This window comes from Leiobunum rupestre, chromosome 11 (assembly GCF_980474605.1).
Source record: "Leiobunum rupestre chromosome 11, qqLeiRupe1.1.hap1, whole genome shotgun sequence".
NCBI classification, from domain to species: domain Eukaryota; kingdom Metazoa; phylum Arthropoda; class Arachnida; order Opiliones; family Sclerosomatidae; genus Leiobunum; species Leiobunum rupestre.
Window position 1 is genome coordinate 27748447 of NC_143394.1, and position 9865 is coordinate 27758311.

Sequence of the window (9865 nt, forward strand, 5' to 3'; positions counted from 1 at the left end):
GCGCTGACATTTTAAATGCTAGGTGTTTTTATGAGAAATGTTATAGTTACAGTAAATTTTTACTAACCAATAAAGCTCTGAAATAGTTTTTAAATCGCGCTCTTTTATTTTATCGTATGTCTATTTTATTGAGGCAACGTTATATTTAGTTTGAAGTAACGTGCTGTTGCTTTGGCTGCAAGGTACTGTTTCGCTTGAAGCTCAATTTGAGGCAAAGTACTGTTTCGCTTGAAGCTCAATTTGAGGCAAAGTACTGTTTCGCTTGAAGCTCAATTTGAGGCAAAGTACTGTTTCGCTTGAAGCTCAATTTGAGGCAAAGTACTGTTTCGTTTGAGGCTCAATTTGAGGCAACGTACTGTCAGGGATCCTGGCAGTTATAGAGATGCGAAACTCCGCCACAAACCTGACAAAAAAATGCAAGCATCAGCGCCGCCCTTCGGCCGGAAGGAAGCGCCCGTTTCAAGCCGAGAGACGCAAAAATTGTAAACAACGGTAACAATCCTAGGATCTCTGCGATTACTCCCCACGTACAGGCGTCGCTGCGATCGGCAAAAATTTGAAAAAAAACTGGTTTGCTTAGGGTATAGGGAGTTTCGCCTCTCTATAACTGCCAGGATCTCTGGTACTGTTTTGTTTAAGGCAACGTTTGGTGTATCTTGTAGCAATTTACTGTTCCAAAGGGAGTAGTGTAATGTTTGTTTATATACCATTATATTGTTATTTTCCTAAAAGGTTACTGTTATTATTACAGCAACTATTTTTTCTCTCAAAAAACACTAACACATTGTGAATTTAACTGCAAGTTGCAATAAAGTATCGCAAACCACAAACTATTGTGTTTTGAGAACCCATAACTTTTAAATTAACAATATGAAGAAGTACTTTTGAGTGCTACATACTGTGATTGCATAAAACAGCATAATGTTGTATAAAATACTGTTAATGTTGTATATTTTCCAAAACAGCAGCATGCTTTTATTTAAACCGTAGTATTTACTATTGTTTTGACAGTAAGGGATGAGTGTGTAGGAATAGCCTTGGAGGAAAGACATTCCCACAGTTTAGACCTATCGACGCTGTCATAAGCTTTCCTCAGATCCAGGAAAGCAATTTCCAGGCGTAGAGCCATTTTCATGGTCAATTCAATTAATTGCATGATGACAAACAAATGATCGCCTATTCGTCGGTCCTTTCGAAAACCTCCTTGGGGCTCACAAATTAAATTATTTTCCTCCAGAAAGTTAGTAAGGCGATTCTTCAGTAACATTGCATACACCTTATACATTACTGAGGTGACAGCAATGGGGCGGTAGGAGTCGAGCTCCAGAGCATTTTTGCCTTTCCCTTTATAGATTAGAGTCACTCGTGCACAAAGCCAGGATAGTGGTGCCACTTTACTTCTCTTAATAGAATTCAATATACTACACAGAGACAGGCGAGCGTTAGGACCAAGAGCTTTCAGACTTTCAGAGTAGACTCCGTCCGGGCCTGCTGCCTTCCCCGTTTTTAAAGTACCAAGCACCTTATTTAATTCCATAACTGAGAATTCATCGTCACAAAGGGGATCTTTCGCTTCAGTGCCCGAGCAGCTAGTTGAGAGGGATGGAGTGGTGGGACCGACTGTGGGGCTGAGTAGTTCATTCTCTAGATCTTTGATATACTCTGTGATTCTCAGAGCCACCGCCTTCTTTTCCCACAAGAGGGACCCATTCTTCGCTCTAGCTCCTTTAAAAGCCTTTTCTACCACCACCCCCTGCTTCCTCAATTTTTTCACGTAACGCCAGAACTTCTTTCCTTTGTCTTTGGCCGCCTTTTCGATATCCCGTTCCATTTTTAAGTTCACCAGTCTAATTTCACGTGATACTACGTATTTCGCGTTGGCTTTTGCGGCTTTATAGGCAAACCAGAGGTCTCGTACAGAGTTAGTATCTGCTCCTCTAGCAACAGCTAGTCTGTGGGTCTTTGCTGCCCTTTTTCTAAGTTTGATTGCTTCCCCAACTGACTTGTTCCACCACTTCTTTGGCAGTATCTTATTCTTAATGAGCGGGGCTGGCTGTCTCTTTTTTAACGTGCCTTCCATTGACTTTAGCATTAATTGAACGAAATTTTCATACGACTGATCACTCGTTCCCATACCCTCTTCCATGGCCAACTGGAAAAGTTTCATATTTTCTTCATTATCCAATTCCCAAAAAGTCCTTGGGTTGGGTTCCAGGGCGAGGCAATTGGGTTTTGTAACTTCAACTTGTGGTGACTCACAAATTGCCTCCAAAAATAGACTGTTATGGTCGCTACCAACACTCTTTACACCAAGCTCATCGATTTCCATTTTCGTAAAGAAATTTACTAATTCTTCGCTATAGAGAAAGTAGTCTACTGTTGTACGATATGCCTCATTGTGCCATGTATATATTCCACTACAAATTGGAGCCAAGTTACCCATTATTAGGCCGAAACTTTCAGCAAACAGCTTCACCTGCCGGCCCTTTGAATCTTCCTTCCCACACTCCGCAATATGGGCATTGAAATCGCCCATTATACAGACTTTGTAACCGTTCATGACTGCTTCTGTGACGTCCCTACTGTTCAACGTTTTGGCTGCTGTAGAAATTCCCACAGCAAAATACACTAGAGCAAAAAGAATATTTGGCAAATTTTCAAAGTAGAACCACATGTGGTCTGTGCAAGTTTTGTGTAGCGTAAGGGGCGAGAACAGATCTAAGTTGGCCGTGATACAGCGAAATAAATATATTCCAGTAAATGTGTAAAACATTTAATTTATAACATTGCAATATTTACAAATATACTTTCTTCTATTAAGATTTAAAAAAATCAGACTGTGGTAGGCGCCTTAAAATCAATAATAATTATCATAATAATTCTAATTATTATTTAATTCGCTTAGTCCCAAGTCATCTAGCGACTTTTAATACCTTACGTAATATTGACTCACGTTTCACACGCAAGAAAAGGATGATGTCATAGTGACGCCCGTTTCACGCGCAAGAAAATTATTACGTAAGATTGACGTACGTTGCACGCGCCATAAAATAATTATTAATCATCAAACTTAGGCCTAAAGTTTATACTCTCCTAGCTCATTGTGCTGGGCCAAACTTTGAGGGATATTAACGATAATAGACACTCATACTTCGTCGGAAAAGAGCTACTCGTTATTCGCTAACACGTAAGTTATACAAAACCTTTTCGAATTTTAGCTTGGTCCTACAAAGGACTACCATAAAAGAGATCTGAACCTTTGTACAAACATGCCGGAAAGATAGCCACTACACACATTTTTGTGTATTTTAAGATAGTCCTTTGGATTAAATGATTAAAACTTATATAAATCAAAGCTTCAGATCTCTTTAAATCATGGTAGAAACTTTGATAAAAAATATCTTGATTAAAAGTAGCTTAATTCCAATTCGCCGCCCTGAATTTAAATTTGAGTAACGAACGTAGAAATTGTCATTTAACCAAAATTAAATGAGCGCCGGTTTTAAATTTTGGGGGTGAAAGAGGGCTGTTGCGATTGGAAAGCAATTTCATCGTATGTGAATGAGGAGCACATTTTGATTAATATATTAACCTGTTACATTTATTATCCAGAATGGACCAGCCGGAAGATAAGGGCATACGCGAGAAAAAAGATAGGAATTCCAAAAAAGGTAAGTCGAAATTCGGATTCTCCTTATTAAGGGCACTTTTTTGTTTAGGTAAAAGAAGGAAGCAAGATCAATATGGATTCAGCGAAAGCCCCGACACAACGGACACTACAGACTGTGAAACAGTTGTTTTAAAAGCTCTCAATTATGACCACCTGCAACGGACGTAACTATGTTTAGTGCAACTCGTCGTCATTAATAATAGTTTAAACCGTTTTGGTTATTACGCAGGGTATCAACGGACCAAATTGGAAACGTGGACATTAGTCAGGAAAACGAAATCACGCGCAATTTGAATCCCGAGAACGGACAACATCAGGACACCACATCGATCCCAAACCAGGTGGTCGTCTTTAACGCAAAAGCGGTTTCGTTGAGTGCCCCAAAGGAAGACCAATCGCAACTGATGTAAACACCGCCACTATTGGATTAAACGCAACGCAACAGATTCGTTAATATTTTTTTTCCGTTTAATTTCGGTATGCAGGACATTTATTGTCCATCATCACGTCGAAATAGAAGGGGAAGCTGATTTCGCCATAGACAAACTCCCAAAAAGATTGCGTGTTGTTGAAAACGACAAAAACGATCAGCCTAACGCTACATCAATTCCGTACCAAGAGGAAGCAATTGCGTTACAGAAACTCAAGGACGATCAACCGGAAAAAAGGTAACTGACACCGCTATAGTTATTAGTAATTAACAGATTAACCGTTTTATTTATTCTACAGAACTTTAAAAGGCCAAGCTGAAAATGAGATCATTCGCCATGGGTTAGATCCCAAAAAGAACCAACGCCTCAACAGTCCGTCGGATTGGGAAGCAATTTCATCGTATGTGAATGAGGAGCACATTTTGATTAATATATTAACCTGTTACATTTATTATCCAGAATGGACCAGCCGGCAGATAAGGGCATACGCGAGAAAAAAGATAGGAATTCCAAAAAAGGTAAGTCGAAATTCGGATTCTCCTTATTAAGGGCACTTTTTTGTTTAGGTAAAAGAAGGAAGCAAGATCAATATGGATTCAGCGAAAGCCCCGACACAACGGACACTACAGACTGTGAAACAGTTGTTTTAAAAGCTCTCAATTATGACCACCTGCAACGGACGTAACTATGTTTAGTGCAACTCGACGTCATTAATAATAGTTTAAACCGTTTTGGTTATTACGCAGGGTATCAACGGACCAAATTGGAAACGTGGACATTAGTCAGGAAAACGAAATCACGCGCAATTTGAATCCCGAGAACGGACAACATCAGGACACCACATCGATCCCAAACCAGGTGGTCGTCTTTAACGCAAAAGCGGTTTCGTTGAGTGCCCCAAAGGAAGACCAATCGCAACTGATGTAAACACCGCCACTATTGGATTAAACGCAACGCAACAGATTCTATAATATTTTTTTTCCGTTTAATTTCGGTATGCAGGACATTTATTGTCCATCATCACATCGAAATAGAAGGGGAAGCTGATTTTGCCATAGACAAACTCCCAAAAAGATTGCGTGTTGTTGAAAACGACAAAAACGATCAGCCTAACGATGCATCAATTCCGCATTAACTCAGATCACAAAAGGAAAACCTTTGCAAACCGATTAAAGCTTTTGACAAATTTTAAAATTGTTTTTCTGAAAGATTATAACTTTAAAAGGTATTTTAAATATATATTCCTAAGATAATACATTTCAATTAACCATTATCTAGTTTTTATCCATAATATTTATTTTCCTTCCCATATATACTATTATAGAGTGCATTTTGAATAAACATTACTTAAATGGTTTAGGAACATTTATCAAAATTGATTGTCTTAATGTAAAAATAAAATTATCTGATGATGCAACATTTTTGTTAACTCTTTTGTAGTCTCGCGATATAAGGTTTTAATTTCCATGTATTCGTTTATAGAGTGCTTTTGAATAAATAAAACTTTCTTAAATAGTTAAGAAACGAATATCAAAATTGTGTTTTATAAAGATATTAAAACTAAATGTAAGAAATGTAAACATGTACTTGCTGTCTAGCGTGATGAAATAATTTCATTATTTTTATCTTATATAAAATAATTCGATAATATTTAGTCGTCTTATGTACCTCCTTTGTTTCCCATTAAAGTTCAATTTCCCCCTTAAAATATTTGTTTTTTTTTACTTCGCCGCATTTTGAAATATTTGTTTCCGTTAATTATTCTTTGTGTGTCGCAACTCGCGAAAGGTGTCCATTATATAAAGCATACCTTGCGGGTCCTGGCTATTGGAAATATTACTTCTTGGCGATTACCTTGGAGGGTGAACCATAGAACGTCACTACACGGAGGGAATAAAGTAAAATAAGCCGCAGGTAGTATACTTCGGTAAAGCTGAATAAACGACGACACCGTACAATAGCATATAGACTACAGTACTACGGAAAATTTACCTTATTTAGTGTAGTCCAAACAATATTTGTAATAGATTATGTGCCATATTACGCCTTCTGCTATTGCTAAAATTTTCAACTTCAAATGGTGGAAGTTGTCGAAATATCTAATGTTTAAATTTCGCGCTATGACAATAGATGGCAGCATGATGCTGTGTTTTTGTTTAAAAATAATAGCCGCTCGTTATTTTCAAACAAAAACACAGCACCATGCTGCCATCTATTGTCATAAATGCAAGAGCGAAACTTAAACTTTGTATTTCGACACCCTCTCTCAAAGATATATATTTCTACATTTATTAGTTCAGTCCAATCAGTGATGAGAACTCTTTAGTTTTCACTCTTTGAAGCGGTTTGGTCAGTAAATCCGCGTTCATTGTTTCGGTTGGATAATAATAATTTCACGAAATGATGTCTTTTGTCAATGTGCTTCGTCCTACGCGTGATGCTTTCATTTTTGACCATTCTTAGACAGCTCTGATTATCTTCAAAAAATTTCGTGGAGATGTTTCCTTGTTTAAAATCTTTCAAAAGTGTTTGAAGCCAGAGTGCTTCCTCGCGTGTTTCCGCGAGTGTGGCACTCGTACTCAGCTTCCGTTGAAGAAAGTGCCACGTTTGGTTGCTTTGTTAAAACAGCGGTTGTTGAAATAGCGTTTCTCAATACCGCGGTTTTTTCGAAAGAGCGTTTTGTTTGATCAGCGTTTTTTGGTTAAGCGTTTCTCAGTAGAGCGGTTTGTCAAAACAGCTTTTTCCATAAACAGCGTTTCGAATATAGCGTTTCTCAAATTAACGATTTTGGTCAAGACAGCGGTTTTCGATTTATAGAGGGAGTTATCTCGAGGCTAGCGCACGGAGCGCGCAACGGTTAGGTTAGCCTCGAGATAACTCCCTCTATATATCGGAAACCGCTGTCTTGACCAAAACCGCTGTTTCAAAATCGTTAATTTGAGAAACGCTATATTCAGAAACGCTGTTTATGGAAAAAGCTTGTTTGACAAACCGCTCCACTGAGAAACGCTTAACCAAAAAACGCTGACAAAACAAAACGCTCTTTCGAAAAACCTGCGGTATTGAGAAACGCTATTTCAACAACCGCTGTTTTAACAAAGCGCCGTTCCAACAAAATGCTGTTTTGAAAAACACGCTTTTGAAAACGCTATTTTATCAAATGCTATTTTAGTCCAGCGCTCTATTCCCTACATACCGAGAATTCTAGAGGTCGGGGACGGTTAATCACTATCCACGATTAAATTGATTTTTTTCGGGGAAAAAATGTAAACAAAGAAATTTACCGGTTAATATTTCGGAAAATGATAACAAAACATGCCGCCGACGACGATTTTTCGATGCGCCGCTGTTCATTTTCCGATTTTACTCCAATACCAACTTACCAAGAAACTCAAGTGACTGCTTTTATCACGAATTTCAATTGAGCTTGATGACTACAAAATACAAACTATAATATTTAAAAATATATCTATTTTCTCAATGTACTCTTCTCGTGACGGCGGCGCTACAGTAGCAAAACGGAGAAAATAAAGACTAAATCTTACTAATAGTGCTTAAGCTTAGAAACGCGTAGCCGTGGCGTTCTCTCTGCTCTCGCTTTGCGTGTGAGTCCGGCGCTTAGCAGCCTAGGCCTCGGTCACACTTACACCGCGAAATCGCTACATACTGGTTTACAACTCGTTCACGCTTGGCAGAGGCCCCTTTAAAGCGATTCGAAGCGCTTTCGAGGTGTACCTATGGACGTGGCTCTAGTTACCTGAAATCTCGACGGCAGCCGGGTTTCTTAAAAATGGCACTATGAAAGTCAGTGGCGTAGGAACGTTTGAAAAGTTGGAGGGGGCAAAGTCAACTCAACCCCGAATTCCCGGGGGGAAACGGCTTTCTTTGCTCTAATAACAATTTTTTAAAAGCCGAAAACATCACAGTTTTAAAATATTTGACCTTTGGAAATTTTTCACGTGTTCGAAATGTTATTTTCTACCAAAGAGGGTAGAGTTTAAGAAAATCAAATTATTCCTTGATACAAAATCAATAATTATTTGATCTAAAGTTCCTGAAGATTGAAATATTTTCATATGATGATAATGTTTGCTTCATTATACGTTTTAAACCTTAGATTTTCGGTTTGAAGTGTCAAATCTATTCAGGGTCGTAGCTAGAAAAAATTGCGCCCTGGGTGAGTGAAAATTTGGCGCCCCCAATATAAGCTAATTTGTATTCCAAATCATCTTTTGGCGCCCCTATACCCTAAACACGACAGTGACCAAACCGCAATCAGCTTTTAAAATACAAGCCCTCTATGTATGTGCACGATAACATTTTTGTTGTCAAGACAATCGCTAAACTTCTGAACAATATTACACATTAATAAGCCTCGGAATCCGAGGTTTAAACCATGTTCATACGTACACCTCGAAAGCGCTTCGAATCGCTTTGAAGCGGTTTCTGGTAAATGTGAACGCGGTGTCTGCTAATTAGCAGACGGAAATCCAGTAGTTAAGCGAGCTTCTCGCGTTGGCCGCTAGAAAGCTCTATGGTTCTGGTAGCCTAAATGGCTTATTGTTTTAGCGAAATGTAAGATAGAAGGGTGGAGACCTCTGGTTGAGTTGTCATGGAACAAAAATATTAAATATACCAACACCTTTAATAATTGAAATCTATTGGGTGGCAAACAATTATAATGGAAAACTATGGCTTTTAAGCAATAAACTTCTTTTCTATGCTATAAAGCTGCAAATTCGAATAACTATTGAGAAATAACTTTAATCTTAACAAAATATATGCCTTTCCAATAATGAATGTTTTCAATTAAATTTGAACACCTAAATAGAACTATTTCAAATTTGAGTGTTAGTTTTTTTTTCATACTAACATTATTTATTATCAAAATTAAACTTTGGCAATTAAATGAGAACGCACATGCTAGGTTATTTCAAATTTGAGTGTTACTGGCATTTTTGAATGCTAACATGATTAATTATCAAAATTGAATGGTGATATTTAATTTTGAGCGCCAATATGAAGAAGAAATCAATGTTGAGTTATAGTTGTTAAATTTGAACGCCAATGTAAAGAGTTGGTCAAATTTGAATAGTAGTAGTTAATTTTGAAAGCTAATACGAAGGATTTTTCAAAACTAAATGTTGTTAGTTAAATTTGAGAGGCAATTGAATGCTTTTTTTACAGTGTTGGTTGCCTCCTATATGTATCCACATGCACCCGACCAGATATAGCTGTTAGCGTATCAATTTTAGGTAGGAGTATCTCAACTTCTAGCCCGCGGGACTGGACACCAGTCAAGCGAGTAATGCGGTATTTGAGAGGCACTATGGATCTGAAGCTAAAACTTGGGAGCTCTCTAATACAATCAAATGCTTTAACTGGATACGCTGACGTGGATTGGGGTGGTGACCTTACCGATTGGAAGTCAAATACAGGATACGTTTTTCAATGGCTCGGAGGAACGATTAGTTGGGCTAGTCGTAAGCAACCAAACGTGGCAATTTCTTCAACGGAAGCCGAGTACGAGTGCCACACTCGCGGAAACCCGCGAGGAAGCACTCTGGCTTCAAACACTTTTGAAAGATTTTAAACAAGGAAACATCTCCACGAAATTTTTTGAAGATAATCAGAGCTGTCTAAGAATGGTCAAAAATGAAAGCATCACGCGTAGGACGAAGCACATTGACATAAGACATCATTTCGTGAAATTATTATTATCCAACCGAAACAATGAACGCGGATTTACTGACCAAACCGCTTC

At 38.2% G+C, this 9865-nt stretch overlaps 2 protein-coding genes across 3 annotated transcripts; one reads left to right on the top strand and one right to left on the bottom strand.

Moving 5' to 3' along the window:
- Window positions 1–979: 979 nt before the first annotated feature.
- Window positions 980–2674, bottom strand: LOC149922116 (uncharacterized). Its single transcript, XM_090162249.1, has one exon. The coding sequence runs from the start codon at window positions 2672–2674 to the stop codon at window positions 980–982; it is 1695 nt and encodes a 564-aa protein (XP_090018375.1).
- Window positions 2675–3010: 336 nt separating this feature from the next.
- On the top strand, window positions 3011–5499 carry LOC149922117 (uncharacterized). Of its 2 annotated transcripts, XM_090163153.1 has the most exons (9): window positions 3011–3029; window positions 3098–3187; window positions 3613–3834; window positions 3900–4076; window positions 4156–4338; window positions 4400–4501; window positions 4561–4782; window positions 4848–5024; window positions 5104–5499. In XM_090163153.1, exons 3-9 carry the CDS (start codon window positions 3614–3616, stop codon window positions 5234–5236), a joined length of 1215 nt encoding a protein of 404 aa, XP_090019279.1. In that variant the 5' UTR covers window positions 3011–3029; window positions 3098–3187; window position 3613; the 3' UTR covers window positions 5237–5499. The 2 variants fall into 2 exon arrangements, with proteins under 2 accessions (XP_090019279.1, XP_090019278.1); XM_090163152.1 differs by lacking the exon at window positions 3011–3029 and having other exon boundaries at window positions 3044–3187.
- Window positions 5500–9865: the final 4366 nt, after the last annotated feature.

Excerpts from the sequence above, each read along its gene's own strand:
- LOC149922117 (XM_090163153.1), top strand. The coding sequence starts at position 3,614 with ATGGACCAGCCGGAAGATAAGGGCATACGCGAGAAAAAAGATAGGAAT. Across the intron at positions 4,339-4,399 it reads GACGATCAACCGGAAAAAAG|AACTTTAAAAGGCCAAGCTG; the intron begins GTAACTGACACC and ends TTTATTCTACAG. Across the intron at positions 4,502-4,560 it reads GATTGGGAAGCAATTTCATC|AATGGACCAGCCGGCAGATA; the intron begins GTATGTGAATGA and ends TTTATTATCCAG.
- LOC149922116 (XM_090162249.1), bottom strand. The coding sequence starts at position 2,674 with ATGTGGTTCTACTTTGAAAATTTGCCAAATATTCTTTTTGCTCTAGTG.